Source organism: Delphinus delphis, chromosome 9 (genome assembly GCF_949987515.2).
Source record: "Delphinus delphis chromosome 9, mDelDel1.2, whole genome shotgun sequence".
NCBI lineage: Eukaryota > Metazoa > Chordata > Mammalia > Artiodactyla > Delphinidae > Delphinus > Delphinus delphis.
Window position 1 is genome coordinate 99,495,111 of NC_082691.1, and position 20,925 is coordinate 99,516,035.

Consider the following 20,925-nt stretch of genomic DNA (forward strand, 5'->3'; position numbering starts at 1 on the left):
AGTTTGACAATTTCTAGTTTATTTCATGGTTCTGTTACAGGGGAGAGTGTTCCTTGGCCTCTTTCTTCTCTTTCTGTCTCTATAAAACAGCAGGGCTCCTAAGCAGTTTAGGCCAAAACCAAAATAAGGTAGATGTCACCGTGACCTCCCAGCTGGCCCCTGCCGTCAACATCCTTGGTTGCCCTTGGAATTGGAGGGGTAATCTGTGTCCTGGCAGTACAGGCGGGAAGAGGCTGGTGTGCTGGCCTCCACAGTGATGCACTTGTGCTTCCCAGCCATGTGGTCCCAGGAATGGGTTATGATGAACTCACAGCTCCCAGAGAAGCAGGGTCTCCCAGAGCATAGAGATTCAGATCCCAGACTAGCCATCACTCAGTGTCCTTCCAGGATGGAGTCAGGCTGGCTCACCCAAACCCGACGGCCATAAAATTCTCTACGGGCTTCAGTCAGTTGAATCGTCCCTAGAGCTCTTCTCCTCTAAGAGCAGAAGTTCCAGCAGAAGTAAAACCTTGGTTTTCCATATCCTAAATACAAACACACACCACACCCCCCCCCCACACACACACACACACCCAACACCAACATAGCGCATTCAATAAATGTTAAGTGAGCATCTAAGATGATACAGACCCATTTCATGTGGGTAATAAATGGACCAGGAGATTTACTAGATAATCTCGCGGAAAAGCAAGAGCCAGAAGTGCAGAGGTGAGGTACCATCCCCTGGGCTCCGATGCCCGGTGTCTTTCCTCTGCCTGCCCAGCCCACAGCTCAAGGTTTCGCAAGTGTGTGCGCCTCGGGCCCTGTTGTCTGGGAGAGCAAGAGGTGGGTGGGGTGGGCCCCTGTCCTCGCAGAGTCACTGTCGAGGCAGGGGACCCTGTAACGGGTGGCAGACCCACATGAACTCTACCTTGCAGTCTCCCGCTCGCGTCTGTGTTTCTCCTGTGTCCTCCCCGTGAAGGAGAACAAAGCGACTTGGAGTCAGGAAGAGGTGGGAAACATTTACATGGATCTGCCCTTGATGCTGGGGTCAGTCCTGCTCTTTCCCATTCTCAGTTGTGAATGGTCTGGGGCTTGCGGGACCCCCATCTGCAGACCTGCAAATGGGATGGAGAATAAGGTGGGAGAGAAAGATACAGCCTCTGCTCTTTAAACTCTCTCTCCTGTAAAGTCCAGCGGAGTTTCCAGATAGAAGGGATGGATTGAGACAGGTAACAGTGAGACTAGCTGATAGTTGTTTCTCATCCCTCTTTTCTGTTTGCACTGGCCTCTACCCGTGTTTAAACTTGGAGTAAAACATCCATCAAGATGGTTTGTTCTGAATTCAGTATTGCTAAGCTGGTTCCAACTATTACCGAGAATTAGGGATTAGGAAAAGAGGCAAGAAATACCGGGCCCTTGTCCGGAGCCCCGGAAATGTGTCCTCGGGGCAGTGTATCATGACCCTTCGTCTCCAGACGTGGGGCTGGGCCCTCCGTTGGTGAGAAGTGACCATGTTGCCTCAGTCTTTCTTCCCTCCTCCTTCCCCGCCTCCTCCAATTCATCCCCAAAACCTAAACAGGCTGAGGAAATCCCTACAAACTCTGCTAAGACAAACTGTGGCTTAAAATGGAAATGAAATGAAATCACAAAATAATACCTAAATGACATTAAAGCTCTGAACTCAGCGTGTGAGATGCAAGACCCAGCCTGAGTCAGAACGATGGTAAATGTTGAACAAATGAGTGTCCCTTTAAGGTGTCCTGGGGCACATGGTGTCACAGTCTTTAATTTTAATGAGGCTCTATTACACAATCTCTTATTGCCGCTTAACTGCCAGTGAAATGACCACCAGCTAAATGTACAGCAAAATAGCTCATGTGGACCCCAAAGAAATTACCTTGAAATTATTGCACTTGACCATGACAAATGCACCAGGGTTCCTTAGAAGAGTGGCAGCCACCTGGTAATAAAGTGAAACAGTATAATGTGACGCATCCTGAGGCTTTGCAGGTTGAGCTGTACTTGCCTAATCTGATTTAATGCATTTTCTCCTTTAAATGTAAATACTTAAAACACAGCTGATCTCTCCCCTGGTTGAACCAGTGGGGCTGGGTCAGGAGACTGTCCCTTTCAGCCTCACACTGTCTTTGTGGCTGGGTGTAGCTGGGTGGGAATGTCAGTTCTGCCACATACTCCTCTTCTGAGTTTGGATGCTTTTTGTAATATCAAAGCAAAGGACACTATGCAATATCTATTAAATGAGTTAAGATGTGAAAAGCCTGGCACAAAGCCTTGCACACAGTAGTGGCTCAATACGTGTGTCCTCCTTTTCCTGGTGTAGATGCCTTTGTCCAAACAGGAGACAGAAATCACATAGTAGGTTAAACATAAGGTTTTGATATAAGAATTTTTTTTTAACATCGTTATTGGAGTAAAACTGCTTTACAGTGGTGGGTTAGTTTCTGCTTTATAACAAAGTGAATCAGTTATATATATACATATATCCCCATATCTCTTCCCTCTTGTGTCTCCCTCCCTCCCACCCTTCCTATCCCACCCCTCTAGGTGGACACAAAGCACCAAGCTGACCTCCCTGTGCTATGCGGCTGCTTCCCACTAGCTATCTATTTTACATTCGGTAGTATATATATGTCCGTGCCACTCTCTCACTTCATCCCAGCTTACCATTCCCCCTTCCCGTATCCTCAAGTCCATTCTCTACGTCTGCGTCTTTATTCCTGTCCTGCCCCTAGGTTCTTCAGAACCTTTCCTTTCTTTTTAGATTCCATATATATGTGTTAGCATACGGTATTTGTTTTTATCTTTATGACTTACTTCATTCTGTATGACAGACTCTAGGTCCATCCAATGCACTACAAATAACTCAATTGCATTTCTTTTCATGGCTGTATAATATTCCATTGTATATATGTGCCACATCTTCTTTATCCATTCATCTGTCGATGGACACTTAGGTTGCTTCTATGTCCTGGCTACTGTAAATAGAGGTGCAATGAACATTGAGGTACATGACTCTTTTTGAATTATGGTTTTCTCAGGCTATATGCCCAGTAGTGGGATTGCTGGGTCATATGGTAGTTCTATTTTTAGTTTTTTAAGGAACCGCTATACTGTTCTCCATAGTGGCTGTATCAATAGTGCAAGAGGGTTCCCTTTTCTCCACACCCTCTCCAGCATTTACTGTTTGTAGATTTTTTGATGATGGCCATTCTGCCTAGTGTGAGGTGATACCTCATTGTAGTTTTGATTTGCATTTCTCTAATGATTAGTGATGTTGAGCATCCTTTCATATGTTTGTTGGCAATCTGTATATCTTCTTTGGAGAAATGTCTATTTAGGTCTTCTGCCCATTTTTGGACTGGGTTGTTTGTTTTTTTTGATACTGAGCTGCATGAGCTGCTTGTAAATTTTTGAGATTAATCCTTTGTCAGTTGCTTTATTTGCAAATATTTTCTCCCATTCTAAGGGTTGTCTTTTCGTCTCATTTATGGTTTCCTTTGCTGTACAAAAGCTTTTAAGTTTCATTAGGTCCCATTTGTTTATTTTTGGTTTTATTTCCATTTCTCTAGGAGGTGGGTCAAAAAGGATCTTGCTGTGATTTATGTCATAGAGTGTTCTGCCTATGTTTTCCTCTAAGAGTTTTATAGTGTCTGGCCTTCCATTTAGGTCTTTAATCCATTTTGAGTTTATTTCTGTGTATGGTGTTAGGGAGTGTTCTAATTTCATTCTTTTACATGTAGCTGTCCAGTTTTCCCAGCACCACTTATTCAAGAGGCTGTCTTTTCCCCATTGTATATTCTTGCCTCCTTTATCAAAAATAAGGTAACCATATGTGCCTGGGTTTATCTCTGGGCTTTCTGTCCTGTTCCATTGAGCTATATTTCTGTTTTTGTGCCAGTACCATACTGTCTTGATTACTATAGCTTTGTAGTATAGTCTGAAGTCTGGGAGCCTGAATCCTCCAGCTCCATTTTTCTTTCTCAAAATTGCTTTGGCTATTCGGGGTCTTTTGTGTTTCCATGCAAATTGTGACATTTTTTCTTCTAGTTCTGTGAAAAATGCCATTGGTAGTTTGATATGGATTGCACTGAATCTGTAGATTGCTTTGGGTAGTATAGTCATTTTCACAATGTTGATTCTTCCAATCCAAGAACATGGTATGTTTCTCCATCTGTTTGTGTCATCTTTAATTGCTTTCATCAGTGTCTTATAGTTTTCTGCCTACAGGTCTTTTGTCTCCTTAGGTAGGTTTATTTCTAGGTATTTTATTCTTTTTGTTGCAATGGTAAATGGGAGTGTTTTCTTAATTTCTCTTTCAGATTTTTCATCCTTAGTGTATAGGAACGCAAGAGATTTCTGGGCATTAATTTTGTATCCTGCTACTTTACCAAATTCATTGATTAGCTCTAGTATTCTGGTAGCATCTTTAGGATTCTCTATGTATAGTATCATGTCATCTGCAAACAGTGACAGTTTTACTTCTTTTCCAATTTGGATTCCTTTTATTGCTTTTTGTTCTCTGATTGCTGTGGCTAAAACTTCGAAAACTATGTTGATTAATAGGGGTGAGAGTGGGCAACCTTGTCTTATTCCAGATCTTGGTGGAAATGGTTTCAGTTTTTCACCACTGAGAATGATGTTGGCTGTGGGTTTGTCATATATTGCCTTTATTATGTTGGTGTAAGTTCCCTCTATGCCTCCTCTCTGGAGGGTTTTTATCATAAATGGGTGTTGAATTTTGTCAAAAGCTTTTTCTGCATCTATTGAGATGATCATATGATTTTTATCCTTCAATTTGTTAATATGGTGTACCACATTGATTGATTTGCATATATTGAAGAATCCTTGCATTCCTGAGATAAACCCCACTTGATCATGGTGTATGATCCTTTTAATGTGCTGTTGGATTCTGTTTGCTAGTATTTTGTTGAGGATTTTTGCATCTATGTTCATCAGTGATATTGGCCTGTAGTTATCTTTTTTTGTGACATCCCTGTCTGGTTTTGGTATCAGGGTAATGGTGGCCTCGTAGAATGAGTTTGGGAGTGTCCCTCCCTCTGCTATATCTTGGAAGAGTTTGAGAAGGATAGGTGTTAGCTCTTCTCTAAATGTTTGATAGAATTCACCTGTGAAGCCATCTGGTCCTGGGCTTTTGTTTGTTGGAAGATTTTTTTTTTTTTTTTTTTTTTTTTTTTTTGTGGTACGTGGGCCTCTCACCATTGTGGCCTCTCCCGTTGTGGAGCACAGGCTCCATACCCACAGGCTCAGTGGCCATGGCTCACGGGCCCTGCCGGTCCACGGCATTTGGGATCCTCCCAGACCGGTGCACGAACCTGTGTCCCCTGCATCGGCAGGCAGACTCTCAACCACTGCGCCACCAGGGAAGCCCCTGTTGGAAGATTTTTAATCACAGTTTCAATTTCAGTGCTTATAATTGGTCTGTTTATATTTTCTATTTCTTCCTGGTTCAGTCTCAGAAGGTTGTCCTTTTCTAAGAATTTTTCCATTTCTTCCAGGTTGTACATTTTATTGACATAGAGTTGCTTGTAGTAATCTCTCATAATCCTTTGTATTTCTGCAGTGTCAGTTGTTGCTTCTCCTTTTCCATTTCTAATTCTATTGGTATGCATCTTCTCTGTTTTTTTCTTGATGAGTCTGGTTAATGGTTTATCAATTTTGTTTATTTTCTCAAATAACCAGCTTTAGTTTTATTGATCTTTGTTATTGTTTCCTTCATTTCTTTTTCATTTATTTCTGATCTGATCTTCATGATTTCTTTCCTTCTGCTAACTTTGGGGGTTTTTTTTTCTTCTTTCTCTAATTGCTTTAGGTGTAAGGTTAGGTTGTTTATTTGAGATGTTTCTTGTTTCTTGAGGTAGGATTGTATTGCTATAAACTTCCCTCTTAGAACTGCTTTTGCTGCATCCCATAGGTTTTGGGTCATCGTGTTTTCATTGTCATTTGTTTCTAGGTATATTTTGATATCCTCTTTGATTTCTTCAGTGATCTCTTGGTTATTTAGTACTGTATTGTTTAGCTTCCTTTTGTTTGTATTCTTTACAGTTTTTTTCCTGTAATCGATATCTAGTCTTGTAGCGTTGTGGTTGGAAAAGATACGTGATACGATTTCAATTTTCTCAAATTAACCAAGGCTTGATTTGTGACCCAAGATATGATCCATCCTGGAGAATGTTTCATGAGCACTTGAGAAGAAAGTGTATTCTGTTGTTTTTGGATGGAACGTCCTATAAATATCAATTAAGTCCATCTTGTTTAATGTGTCATTTAAAGCTTGTGTTTCATTATTTATTTTCATTTTGGATGATCTGTCCATTGGTGAAAGTGGGGTGTTAAAGTCCCCTACTATTCTTGTGTTATGTTGATTTCCCCTTTTATGGCTGTTAGCATTTGCCTTATGTATTGAGGTGCTCCTATATGGGTTCATAAATATTTACAATTGTTATACTTCTTCTTGGATTGATCCCTTGATTGTTATGTAGTGTCCTTCTTTGTCTCTTGTAATAGTCTTTATTTTAAAGTCTATTTTGTCTGATATGAGAATTGCTACTCCAGCTTTCTTTTGACTTCCATTTGCATGGAATATCTTTTTCCATCCCCTCACTTTCAGTCTGTATGTGTCCCTAGGTCTGAAGTGGGTCTCTTGTAGACAGCATACATATATATATGGGTCTTGTTTTTGTATCCATCAGCCAGTCTATGTCTTTTGGTTGGAGCATTTAATCCATTTACATTTAAGGTAGTTATTGATATGTATGTTCCTATTACCATTTTCTTAATTGTTTTCTGTTTGTTATTGTAGGTCTTTTTCTTCTCTTGTGTTTCCTGCCTAGAGAAGTTCCTTTAGCATTTGCTGTAAAGCTGGTTTGGTGGTGCTGAATTCTCTTAGCTTTTGCTTGTCTGTTAAGGTTTTAATTTCTCTGTCGAATCTGAATGAGATCCTTGCTGGGCAGAGTAATTTTGGTTGTAGGTTTTTCCCTCTCATCACTTTAAATATGTCCTCACACTCCCTTCTGGCTTGTAGAGTTTCTGCTACAAGATCAGCTGTTAACCTTATGGGGATTCCCTTGTATGTTATTTGTTGCGTTTCCTTCGCTGCTTTTAATATCTTTTCTTTGTAGTTAATTTTTGATGGTTTGATTAATATGTGTCTTGGTGTGTTTCTCCTTGGATTTATCCTGTATGGGACTCTCTGCACTTCCTGGACTTGATTGACTATTTCCTTGCCCATATTAGGGAAGTTTTCAACTATAATCTCTTCAAATATTTTCCCAGTCCTTTTCTTTTTCTCATCTTCTTCTGGGACCCCTATAATTCGAATGTTGGTGCATTTAATGTTGTCCCAGAGGTCTCTGGGACTGTCCTCAATGCTTTTCATTCTTTTTTCTTTATTCTGCTCTGTGGTAGTTATTTCCACTATTTTATCTTCCAGGTCACTTATCCGTTCTTCTGCCTCTCTTATTCTTCTATTGATTCCTTCTAGAGAATTTTTAATTTCATTTATTGTGTTGTTCATCATTGTTTATTTTCTCTTTAGTTCTTCTAGGTCCTTGTTAAACGTTTCCTGTATTTTCTCCATTCTATTTCCAAGATCTTGGATCATCTTTACTATCATTACTCTGAAATCTTTTTCAGGTAATCTGCCTATTTCCTCTTCATTTGTTTTGTCTGGTGGGTTTTTACCTTGCTCCTTCATCTGCTGTGTGTTTCTCTGTCTTCTCATTTTGCTTAACTTACTGTGTTTGGGGTCTTCTTTTTGCAGGCTGCAGGTTCATAGTTCCCATTGTTTTTGGTTTCTGCCCCCAGTGGGTACGGTTGGTTCAGTGGGTTGTGTAGGCTTCCTGGTGGAGGGGACTGGTGCCTGTGTTCTGGTGGATGAGGCTGGATCTTGTCTTTCTGGTGGGCAGGACTGCGTCTTGTGGTGTTTTGGGGTGTCTGTGACCTTACTATGATTTTAGGCAGCCTCTCTGCTAATGGGTGGGGTTGTGTTCCTGTCTTCCTAGTTGTTTGGCATGGGGTGTTCAGCACTGGAGCTTGCTGGTCATTGAGTGGAGCTGAGTCTTAGCATTGAGATGGAGATCTCTGGGAGAGCTTTCGCCATTTGTTATTACATGGAGCTGGGAGGTGTCTGGTGAACCAATGTCCTGTACTTGGCTCTCCCACCTCAGAGGCTCAGCCCTGACACCCAGGCGGAGCACCAAGACCCTGTCAGCCACACGGCTCAGAAGAAAAGGGAGGAAAAGAAGGAAAGAAAGAAAGATAGAAAGAAAGGAAAGAAGGAAGGAAGAAATTAAAGTTATAAAAATAGAAAAATTTTTTAAATTACTTAAAATAAAAAGTAATTTAAAAAGAAAGAAAGAAGAGAGCAACCAAACCAAAAAACAAATCCACCAATGATAACAAGCACTTAAAACTATACTAAAAAAAAGACAGAACCCTAGTACAAATGGTAAAAACAAAGCTATACAGACAAAATCACACAAAGAAGCTTACACATACACACTCAGAAAAAGAGGAAAAGGGAAAAATATTCATATATGTATAAAAAAAAGGAAGAGAGCAACCACATCAATAATCAAATCTACCAATGATAATAAGCTCTAAATACTAAACTAAGATAAATATAAAGCCAGAAACAAATTAGATGCAGAAAGCAAACCCCAAGTCTACAGTTGCTCCCAAAGTCCACCTCCTCGATTTTGGGATGATTCGTTGTCTATTCAGGTGTTCCACAGATGCAGGTACATCAAGTTGATCGTGGAGATTTAATCCGCTGCTCCTGAGGCTGCTGGGAGAGATTTCCCTTTCTCTTCTTTGTTCGCACAGCTCCTGGGGTTCAGCTTTGGATTTGGCCCCGCCTCTGCGTGTAGGTCGCCGGAGGGCGTCTGTTCTTCACTCAGACAGGACGGGGTTAAAGGAGCAGTTGATTAGGGGGCTCTGGCTCACTCAGGCCGAGGGGAGGGAGGGGTATGGATGCAGGGCGAGCCTGCGGCGGCAGAGGCCGGCATGACATTGCACCAGCCTGAGGTGCGCCGTGCGTTCTCCTGGGGAAGTTGTCCCTGGATCCCGGGACCCTGGCAGTGGCGGGCTGCACAGGCTTCCGGGAGGGGGGTGTGGACAGTGACCTGTGCTCGCACACAGGCTTCTTGGTGGCGGCAGCAGCAGCCTTAGCGTCTCCCGCCCGTCTCTGGGGTCCGCGCTTTTAGCCGCGGCTCGCGCCTGTCTCTGGAGCTCCTTTAAGCGGCGCTCTTAATCCCCTCTCCTCGCGCACCAGGAAACAAAGAGGCAAGAAAAAGTCTCTTGCCTCTTCGGCAGCTCCAGACCTTTTCCTGGACTCCCTCCCGGCTAGCTGTGGCGCACTAACCCCTGCAGGCTGTGTTCACGCCGCCAACCCCAGTCCTCTCCCTGGGATCCGACTGAAGCCAGAACCTCAGCTCCTAGCCCCTGCCTGTCCCGGCGGGGGAACAGACAAGCCTCTCGGGCTGGTGAGTGCTGGTCGGCACTGATCCTCTGTGCGGGAATCTCTCCGCTTTGCCCTCCGCACCCTTGTTGCTGCGCTCTCCTCTGTGGCTCTGAAGGTTTCCCCCTCCATCACCCGCAGTCTCCGCCCGTGAAGGGGCTTCCTGGTGTGTGGAAGCTTTTCCTCCTTCACAGCTCCCTCCCAGAAGTGCAGGTCCCATCCATATTCTTTTGTCTCTATTTTTTCTTTTTTCTTTTGCCCTGCCCAGGTACGTGGGGAATTTCTTGCCTTTTGGGAAGTCTAAGGTCTTCTGCCAGCGTTCAGTAGGTGTTCTGTAGGAGTTGTTCCACATGTAGATGTATTTCTGATGTATCTGTGGGGAGGAAGGTGATCTCCACGTCTTACTCCTCTGCCATCTTGAAGGTCCCTCCCATCTTTACACTTTTAAAAGTGATAATCAGAGACATGCAGGATACCATGGGATACTCTGTGCTTAAGGTCTAAGTGACAGGAAGCTTGCACTGCAGCCTGGACTTGCTACACAACTTCTTTGATTTTTTGACACCCTGACTGAAGAAATTCTCATTTGAGCACTGGCTTCTAGGAAATCAAATGCAAAGAGTCTAAAATGTACAGAAGCAGAGGAAGAGCCTTGGGAAGGCATTGCTTCTGAGACAGGAAGGAAGCGGGGAGAGTATAACCATTAAAAGAATGAAACAACCATTAAGAACAGGATTCGATAGAAACTACTTAGAACTCACTAGGCTCCTGATACAAAAATTAACTGCAATAAAGGAAACCTCCAAGATGTAAGGAAAGCCCTGTAGAGTTTGCTAGAAGCATCAGGGCTGAGGGAGGAGACCCACAGAAGGACCAGCATGGGGGCTCCAGATGTCGTGGGAAAAGCCGTGGCCCGCCACACAGAGCAGAGAAGTTCTGGTTTGGCGGGGCTGGAACTGGTCTGGGGTTTCTGGGCCAGCACAAGGCCACTGTCTGGAGTGCAGGTGGGGAAGCAGGGACCCAGCGTGTGTGTGGGTGGGGCTGGGGATCTGGGGGCAGGGGGCTTCAGAGCATGCAGGCCATGCAGGGCTGCACAGGGGCTCTCGTTTCCAGGGGAGACGGAGGGCACCAGGCCGTAGGCTCACGGAGGCGTCCTGCTCTGGGCCTGTGGCTTGGGCAGACCTCACACCCTAGGCCGAACCTCCACTACCTCCGTGCCCCCAAGCCAGCACTGGAAATTTCCAGGAGCCCCTTCTTCCCTCCAGGGCTGAGAAAGTTTAATATCCTGCTCATTTTACAGGAGATTAAGGGAATTCGTGTTTATCGTAGAGCAGATACTGAAGGAGGCAATGAACGGATTACTGGTACAAAGAGAGTCACATACCAGGAACCATGATGGGGATGTCACTGGGCGAGAGATGGGAAGAGGATGGGGCTTGTGTTGGGAGGACTCCAGAAAGCAGGATTGGGCGCTCTAAAAAGCGAGGGCAATTCCGGAATCGGGCAGCTTTGCAGCCTTCGTCTGGGAGGCAGGAAGAGTGAAACAGGACTGGAGCTATTATTTGAGAACCGAGCTGGGAGAAGGTGATGTTCAGCCGTGGATTTGGTGGCACGGCTCTTTTTTTTTTTAAATTTCCTCTATTAGTTTTCTACTGCTGCTGTAACAACTTACCACAAGTTTAGGGTAACGCCAATTTATTATCTTATGGCTCGGGAGGCCAGACATCCAAAATTAGTATCACTGAGCTGGTGCTCAGGTGCTGGCAGGGCTGGTTCCCCCCGCACCCCAGGCGGTGAGGGGAGAATCTAGGTCCTTGCCTTTTTCAGCCTCTAGAGGGCGCCCGCATCCCGTGGCTCGTCACCCCAGAGAGTCCGGGGTCCTTCACGGAGCCACGTCTTCAAGGCCCCCGAGCTGCTCTTGCCTTTCCTGCCGTGCCCTCCACTCCACCTCCCCCTGTTCCCGCAACCCCACCTGCCTCCCTCCTCCTCAGCACAAGGCAGGGGGGAGTGTGAGAGAGAGAGAAGGAAAAAGTCAGCCAGACTCTTCTTTCCTCGTAGCTCTCCTGCTTTCCTCTTTTAGTACAGAATTACCGCAGACGCGAGAGTTTGATCTTTGTGAACGTTAAAAGCCTTCCTGTGTACCTTCAGCACTTGTCATATTTTCTATGTCAGTTGTTCCAAAAGATTTTCCTAACTGAACAAGTAATTCGTATTAGAATTATAGATCATTGCCCACTTAGATTCCTGTCCAGCGTTTTTTCATTAATGACTTCATTAACGAATGAAAACTTGGCATGTTTGTGATATTTATAGATAAATCAAAACCAGGCAGAATCACTGATGACAAAATCAAGATTCAAAAACTTTTGAGTAGGCTGTTATTATGCTTCAAAACAAAAGAAATAAATTTAGTATAAATAAATGTAAATTTTAGCTTTTGGTTCAAGTCACCAACTGCATATATGAAGGAAAGAGAAGAGCTGAAAGTAACCCTATGGAGACAAACTAGGAACGTTATTTTACATGAGCTCAGTAAAGATAATACAAAATGTGCCCAAAAGCCAACTCTGTCCCGTCTGGGTCCCTAGAAACAGTTCAGGAAAAGAAGGGTGATTCTGTTGTGTGAATCAGGCCACCTCTGAGCACTGATTTCACCTGTGTCCGCTGCTGGAAGAGTTGTCAGCACATTTTTATTGAGGAGCTGCTATGTGCTCAGCACTGTCCTAGGCCCAAAGATACAAGAAATCTAAAAGTCTAAGCAGAGAAATTTGATATTTTTTAAAAATTGGGTACAATATATCCATAAAATGGAATACCCATCATTCATTGCAAGGGATGATTTAGTTGTATGTGTATTGACACAGAAACAGTCTCCTATTACATTGTTAAGTAATGAAAAGTAAATGCAAATGCAAAACAATATGTGTAGTTGGCTTCCATCCAATTTTTGAAAAAAATCAAAAGAATAGACAAAAAATTAACATTAAATTTTTGTCTGCAAATCTATTATTTTCTCTATAATGAATATACTTTGTATCCATTTTTAAGTTATTTAACAAAACAGATTAAATGAGAAGTATTTAGGGGGAGATCATCACTGAAGCATAGTAAGGTAGCTTACTAATTATTGATATATTGGCACTTTCCGGAAGCCTTTTGACAACAGGCAGTAGAAGTGGATGGAGGGACCGCAGCAGTTATGCATGTGTGCCACCAGATGGCGCCAAAGCAGCTAGTTAATATTTAGCAGAAATAGTTGCCTTTGCTCCAGAGAAAATACAATAAAGTAGTAAAATGTTTAAGACTCTCTGGCCAGAATAAGTGTTTTGTTAACGATGCACTTGAAATTGTAGAAAGCTTTTCAAAATTATAGTCGAACACGCCGCTGAATGCTTTAATCATGTGTTTTGGACTTTTATCGCAGTACTACCAGATACCCACGCACAAAAAAACTTACAGTACCCATTCTGCAGGTCAAAACTACCAAAATTCCTGAGACATGATGATTCTTTGACTGTTAACCTTGAGTAACAATAACCTCGAGGTTTCTAGTAAACAGTCTCAAAATTCCGGTGTAGGCGGTCATTAATAATTAGCCATCGTTCCTCAAAGTAACTCATTCTCCTCTTGACAAGTGAGTTTAGCTCCCTCCCCGCGCACTTCCAGCCACCCTCTCCTTCCCGGAAGCAGGTCTCCTTCCTGCAGCTTTGCCCATCTTGGCCCGTCAGGAGCCAAGACCCGGGAGTGGATCTAGTTTCTGGAGTCTGTGCTACTGCCTTCAGCAAGTAGCTTCCTGGTGCAGTTCCCTCGGGAAGGCCCTGCCAGATAGGGATGCAGTGTTTCCTTCTGACCCACACCTTGCCTTATGCTCACCTGAGCAGGTATTAAACTCATTTCAGAAAAACGAAAGGTTACAAGAGAGGCTTTTCACATGTGGGTACACAGAAGCACAGAAAGTTCTAGGAGCTCACAGTTGGGGAAACACAACCACAATGTTTGGGTTGTAAAAATTCAGCTAAGGCAAGAAAAGCCACTTAGGGACACAAAGGACAAGAGAAGCTCTGTGATTCTGGGACACCACCACTTGCACTTTTACGTGGGAAGTGTAATCAGAAATGTGCGTTGCTACAACAGGCATTACCTGTAAGCTAGTCCCATCTGCTTCATTTTTTCCTCCCTCTGCTACCAACTCAGCTCCACTCTGAAAAGACAGCTCTGCTAGAGCAAAGGTGTCTTTGTCCCCTCCAGGCTCTGATGTCCCTGCCCTGTGGCAGGAAGGAGAAATCACCCTCGTTTTGATAAGCAAGAAAACTATGAACCTGAATCTCAGCATTTGAATTACATATCCATATATATGAATATATTCATATTCATATTTGAACATATATGTATTCTGAAGATCAATATTTGTGTGCAAGTTGAGAGACCCAAATGGTGAAGAAAACAGTACAGTAAGACGATCCTAAAGAAAATCCATCGCTATAGATGTAGCATTTTCTATCTCAGAGGTCGATACTAGGGATTGGATCAAGCAGGTTTCACTTTGTTAAAATGAGCAAGGATCTTAATCCAGCAGGTAAATTATCCACAGAAGATGTGCAGAAGCTGGAGAACAATTCGTAAAGGGTCTTCACTTACCAAAGCTCAATTTGTTTTCCAATAACCCCAGCAAAGGAAGGGATGGACTTCCCATTTTCTCAGGCTGGTATTTCAGAGTCAGCAGTGATGAAATAAGATCCAGAAACTGAGGTTCAAAGAATGATGTCATCCCCCCCGGGAGATCTGAGTCCGGTGCAGGATGGTGACGTTCTTCTAAACGTGTCTCTCTTTTTCTTCCTGCAGCTGGATCATTATCCTTCTGTGAGTTACCACCTGCCAAGTTCGTCTGACACTCTGTTCAATTCTCCCAAGTCGCTCTTTCTAGGAAAAGTTATAGGTAAGAATTGGGGGTAAATTGCTCACCTAATTTTCTGAAGCTACTAGTTCGTCTTTGAAATACATTGTGATTGGTGGTGGAGGCCTCTAAGTCAGTGATGGTGATGAAACCCATGTTCTGTGGTGTGTGACAGACTGAAACACGTATGAAGCCGAGTGTCTGCTCCTGGCTTCTTGATCTGGGATCTGTTCCTTTAAGAGCCACCCTGGCCCTTCTCTTTACTACACATTCGTGCTATCTAGATTACATAGAGATGTGATTGGCTAAGCATTTTAAAATGATTAATGTAAAGCCAATGAATTTTTCTTTCTAAGAGGACGTATATTGTGAACCCAAAGTGGAAATAGTCAGATGGTGGGTAATGTGCTGGCCAAGGAGGAGGTGAATTTGTGATCAGAATGTTATTAATCGTTAAAAGCACTCATTTTAAAAGATGGGGGTGGGAGGAGCTGGCAGATAATGAAGGGAACAGGGGACCCAACCTATAATAGTAAGTAACAATAAGACACTTATATAGGACTTTGTATGGGCCAAGCTCCATTTTAAGCACTTCAGATACATGAACTCATTTACTCTTCCTAGCAATTCCATGAGATAGTCAATGTGATCATCTCCATTTTACAGATGAAAAAACGGAGGCACCAAGAGGTTAAATAACAGACCCAAGGCCACCAATTTAAGTGGTGGAATCAAAACTTGGACCCGGGCAGTCAGATACCGGGGTCTCTGTTCCTGACTACTGTGCTGTAACCTCTGCGATGGTTGACTCAGGAATGAAAGAGGAAGGCAGAAGAAGGAGATTTGGGTAGCAGAGGTTGACCAGTTGAGGGATAAGGCCTACATCCCATGTCAGAGAGTGGCCACAAGCGAAAAGTATTCCAGGGCTTAGAACCAGGAAGACACCAGGCAAGACAGGGGGCAAACAGTTGTAGGTAAGGCCCCACGGGAAAGGGCGGCATCCTCACCACAAAGGCAGGAAGGAGGGGCAGTAGCTCAGTCGGTGGGGTGGAAGTGGAGAAGGAAAGAGCGCCCAGACTCACAGGTCACCTGCGGTTTTAGGCATTGTGCTAAAAGTCTTATGTGTGTAAATGTGACAACTTAATGTCACAACAATCCCATTAAGCAAGACCTATGATTATTACCCTCATTTTACAGAGGAGGAAACTAAAGCTGAGCATGGTCAGTATGCCAAAGTTACTCAGCTAGTATGTGGTAGAGTAGCATTTTGAAGCTGCGTCTCTCTGATGAGAGTCCCTGGTTAAACGGATCAAAAGAACTTGTCATTAAGGGCCAAGGTCCAGAAGGAATGCAGCTGAGAGTCAAGTGATGCCATTATCATTTGTTTACACACGCCAGCATTTTAGTGGGACAGAGGCTTCGGCATCCACAGGGCATGGACCCGAGATGTTGCTGAGTGCCCAGATGCCGCCACGTGCATTCCACAGTGCACCGAAGAATAATTGGAAATTCTGAGTGTTCCTTCAGGGTTGTAATGATTCCATCAAAACAAACCCTACACTGTACACTGATATTCCTAAAGACACCGCACTATGATATTCCTAAAGTAACATCCACCGTGAACATACTTGAAACAATGGACTTTATTTCTTTAGTTTGACAGGAATGTTGGGTGATTGCCTGGTTCCCTCACTATGAGTAACACCCTCTTGTTCACCAGCATTTCACGTCAGGTGATTAAATTGGTTCTTCAGCAAAATTACAGTGTGCAATGAGGGGTGGACCCTCAGGATCATGAACAAATAACATTGTAAAGGCAAATCCTCTATGATAACTAAGTATCTACTGTGCTAGAAATCTGTGTCAAGCTAAAAGCATAACATGAACTTCAGATGTATGAATGTCACACCCAGAGTTTTCTGTTCACCAAAGGAAAATTTTGCTGTGCAGATAAGCTAACTGTGCATGTGATGAGGTACATAAATAAGCACAGATACCTGTAAGGACATCCGCAGCCCCGACATGGAGGTGGCCTCATGGCCTCATGCACCTGAGGGTAAGTCAAGGTGATGCTGCAGGTCCCACACGAGACTTGCTGAGACGGACTGTCGTCCACACCAGCCCCGGAGCTCTCTGCAGACGAAGGCAGTGTGTCTTAGCTCTGCTGTATCCTAACAAGGAGCAAGTGCTCCATAAACATTTGTTAAATTAATGAAGAGTAGAAGGGAAAAGGAACAAAAAGCATATCCTGCAGAATTAGAGGGTATGTGGATGATGATGCTAAGACAATAAATAAAAATCAGCACCGAAGTGAGATCTGCCATTCTCACACACCTTGCAATCTGGTTTTCCTAAAAGCAGGCGTCTGATAATAATGGAGTAGAAAGCATGTAGGCTTTGGAATCAGGCAAAGCTGGTGTCTTAGTCAGCTCAGACTAGGTGGCTTAAGCAACAGACGTTTATTTCTCACAGTTCTGAAAGCTGGGAAGTTCGAGATCAAGGTACCAGCAGATCGGGTGTCTGGTGAGGGCCCACTTCCTAGTTTGCAGACAGCCGTTTTCTCATTGTATCCTCACGTGACATGGAGAGAAGCAAGCTGTCTCCTGTTTCTTCTTAGAGGGGCACTAATCTCATTCGAGAGGGCTCCACCCTCATGATCTAATCCCAGATCCATCCCCTGATGTCATCACATTGGGGGTTAAGATTTCAACATATTAATTTGGGGAGACACAAATTACAGACACCTCAGTCTGTAGCAGCTGGTGGTGTTTGAATCCAGGCTCTGCCCCTTATCAGTGTTGAACCTTTGGGTACATTACTTGAACCTCGCAGGGCCTGGGTTCTCTCAGTTACAAAATGGGAACACAGTGCCTACTTGCAGGCTGTTAGCTTCCTGAAGTTGGAGTGTGTTTTCTTGTTTTCCTTTTAACTAATCTATTTGCATCAGCCAGATCAGTGCCTAGCGTATAGAAAGTGCTCAAAAAAATATTTGTGGAGTAAATGAACTACCTTTTTAGTATTAAGCTAATAACATCTTAGGGAGTAACCAATGTAATGTCTGGTAATAATTAAGAAAATAATTACCGTTTTTTGATGCTGGCTCTGTGCCAGTCGTTATGGTGTGTGTTCTAAGTACAGTGTTGCCTATAATTCTCACGACACTGCCCTGGACCACTGTTACCCTCACTGTACAGGAAACGGACCCAAGGCTCAGAAGGGTTATTTTCTTAAAGCAGGTTTCCCAACAGCAGCAATACTGCAGTTTGGGGTCAGATACATCATCCTTTGTTGTAGTGGTTGACTTGTGCATTGTAGGGTGTTTAGCAGTGCCCCACCCCCGCCCTCTACCAACTGGATACAAGTAGCAACCCAAGTTGTGACAATCACAGCTGTCTCTAGATGTTGCCAACTGTTCTCCCCAAGGGCAGATTCACCACCAACTGAGAACCACGGGCTTAATGTCCCTCCTAGTCATTGGTAGAGGTGGCATTTGAAACAGATGTGTGACACCAAGAGCTAGGCATTGCTTCCTGATAACACCCGCGTCTTTCGAAGGATGAAGAAGCAAGGAAGAGATCTGATACTCTGAAGATAAATTCTGTTAATACAGTCAAAGGAGTCACACATGAGGACCACAAAAGACACGTGGGTGTCTGGCGAGGCTGATTACTGGCCACCTCCTCCAGCCAATGTTCCTTAAAAGCTTGGTCATTTAGTAGGAGCAGGACTGATGAGAAGCCCTTTAAAATTTCCCTCTGAAACTGACATACACTTCAGTGAGAAACAACCAGTATGCACTCACCAGCTCTGTACATATCCACCTGGAAAGACGGATTGAACTTCAAAAGGATATCTAGTATAAACCAGTAAGGTTTTGACAACCCCTAGCGATCCATGCCCCCAGGATGTTGGTTAGCTGAGTCGGCTGCTAATCAGAAACTGATCGCATAAAAGAAGGAAAAGGAGGTGGATCTAAATAAATAATAGGCCTCCACATGGAGCTCTTTGATGAGCACCGCTTGAAAAAGGACACATCAAAAGAATGAAAGAAGGGTGCCTAGTCAACGACAAGTGTGACTTCTAAAGGGAACAGAGGAAATATATTCTAGAAATAAAATGGTGATCACTGTCAACCAACATCAGAATTTTGGAATGAGTTGCCATGTTTCTGAATCCTCCAAGCCAAGAAGGAAGTCAGGATCCCTAGCAGTGAGCAAAGCTTCACAAAGTAGAGATATCACCAGACCTAGTTATGTCCATCATTTACTAGCTGAGTGATGTCATAGACTTTATATGTCTGATTTTCAGCAACAGATTTAATAATCTTTCAAGGGAATCTTTAAGTCAATTGGAAGCCTGAAGCAGGTCTTCTGTATTACTCACGTTTTTCCAACATTTCTATCAATGCCTTGGATAAAGACACAAATAGGGGCTTCCCTGGTGGCGCAGTGGTTGAGAGGCCGCCTGCCGATGCAGGGGACATGGGTTCGTGCCCCGGTCTGGGAAGGTCCCACATGCTGCAGAGCAGCTGGGCCCGTAAGCCATGGCCGCTGAGCCTGCACGTCCGGAACCTGTGTTCCGCAACGGGAGAGGCCACAACAGTGAGAGGCCCGCGTACCGCAAAAAAAAAACATTCTATTACAAATAGAATGTTCATTAAGTTTGCAAATGACACAAAGCTGAGAGGGATGGTTTAATAAGCTGGATGATAAAAAGCACTTCAAAAGCATCTTGACAGGCTAGAAAGATAGGATAAAAATAATAAGGTGGAATATAATGATATAAACTTAATTCCTGCACTTAGAGCAAAAGAAAAAAAAAGCACATAAGTAGAAGATGGAAGACTCCTGGTATCACAGAAAAAGACTCAGGGTGTTGGTTTTATGGACAGTTTGATATGAGCCAATATTATGTGGTGACTGATTTTTTAAATAAATACAGTACTGAACTACCTTAATAAGGGAACTGTGTCCATAGCAAGGAAGTACAGTCAGACCTCAGCTGGGGTGTCATGGCCGATCCTAGGCACCTTATTGTAAGATGTATATTAATCTTCTAAGAAGACCAGATAGATAAAGGACCCCTAAAGGAAAAATCAAAAGACCTGAAGATATTTATACCAATAAAAAGATATGATTTAAGAGAAGTGAAAGAATCCGTTTTCAGTATTTGACAACTGCTCCATGAAGGAAGGGTAAGGCTTTGTAGAGGCTTACTCAGTGGGACCAAAGTAGCCCAGTGAGAGGAAAATTTCAGTTTCCTATTAGAAAGAACTTCCTAATAGCTCAGCTATGCAAAAATGAGTGGCCACTATTTTGAGGTAGTGGACTTTCCAAGATTAAGAGTATTTAACAAAAGCTAAATGGAAATTTGTCCTGTACTTTGAGGAGCTTTCTGGATTGAGTGAGACCAGATTACATATAGCCTAAAAACCCCTGAAACCGTAAGATTATGATTTTTTTAAGTGGAAATTAAAGCTAGTATATTTTCCAAAATGTCATAAAGTTATAAACCATACTCATCAGTTCATTCAGTCCCATGTAATTAATTCCTGTTGATCTGGATGAAGTAATCCGGTTTTCCATTAGAGTTTTGTCATTTGTTACCCAATTCAGTGGTATTACCTAAAGGCTATCAGAAACTTACATTTGTTTTTTTAAAAAAGTTCTTTTCATGAGTCTTCTTGAAAATCTTCATTTTGTAAAAACATCGGCCTAAAGTAATGATTGTCTATAGAGGACAAAACTTAAAATAGCATGGTTAAAAATTGGAGTACAATGCAATTAGCAGGACACTTGGATATTTCTGTGACTTATAACATTTTAGGATAATAACTAGAATTATGACTGATAACTTTATATCAGGACATATGTTTTAAATAAATTTTTTTTAAAAGGTGGAAGATGCAATATTAAAGCTGAGAAGGTTCTCCTGTTCCGTGTGAGAACTAAAAGGATAATTATATTTAGGTTTCCTTGAGGTCATGCACCATTATGGGTGTATTATAGACAAGAATTTAGAAGAATGTCAATATCTGCTGCTCGTCATGTCACTGTACGTTCTGTGTTATTAAACAGATAGCCTCTGTGTTCAGGATGGCAGTCCTCGTTTTACTTTTCTTTTTAGAAAGTAAAATCTGAGCCCTCTTTTTATTTTTTTCAAAATAACTATTTGTGTTTTGGCCATGCAGCATAGTAATACAAAATCATAATAAAGTAGACCTGCAGGAAATACCTTACCTTAATTAATTACCTATTAAGTAAAGGTATTAATTAATAACTTTTCTATAGGAAAAAGGTATTACTTCCTCTGTATGAGTTTGAGAAGCTGTACTTGGGAAGAAGTTGAATACTAACTCATGCAGAGTGATCATTGCTTTACTGACCAGAGCTATTTGTCAGTGGCAGCGTCTGGGGTGGTAGAATTAGAGGTGAATGCGGATTCGTCTGAATTTAATATAGTTTGTAAGTCATATGGGTCCCAGAGCTTTTTTCCAAACTATGACTATCAAAGCAACTGTGATAGAAGATAGACGTTTTGGGAGCCACTG

The 20,925-nt window shown here is 42.9% G+C and overlaps 1 protein-coding gene across 1 annotated transcript in view; it reads left to right on the forward strand.

The window, feature by feature from the left end:
* Window positions 1-20,925, forward strand: part of CNTNAP2 (contactin associated protein 2) — a 1,416,746-nt gene that overhangs the window by 1,271,453 nt on the left and 124,368 nt on the right. The window contains exon 21 of the mRNA XM_060019815.1: window positions 14,324-14,417. Within this exon, the coding sequence (XP_059875798.1) occupies window positions 14,324-14,417 (94 nt within the window). The remainder of the gene's footprint in view (window positions 1-14,323; window positions 14,418-20,925) is intronic.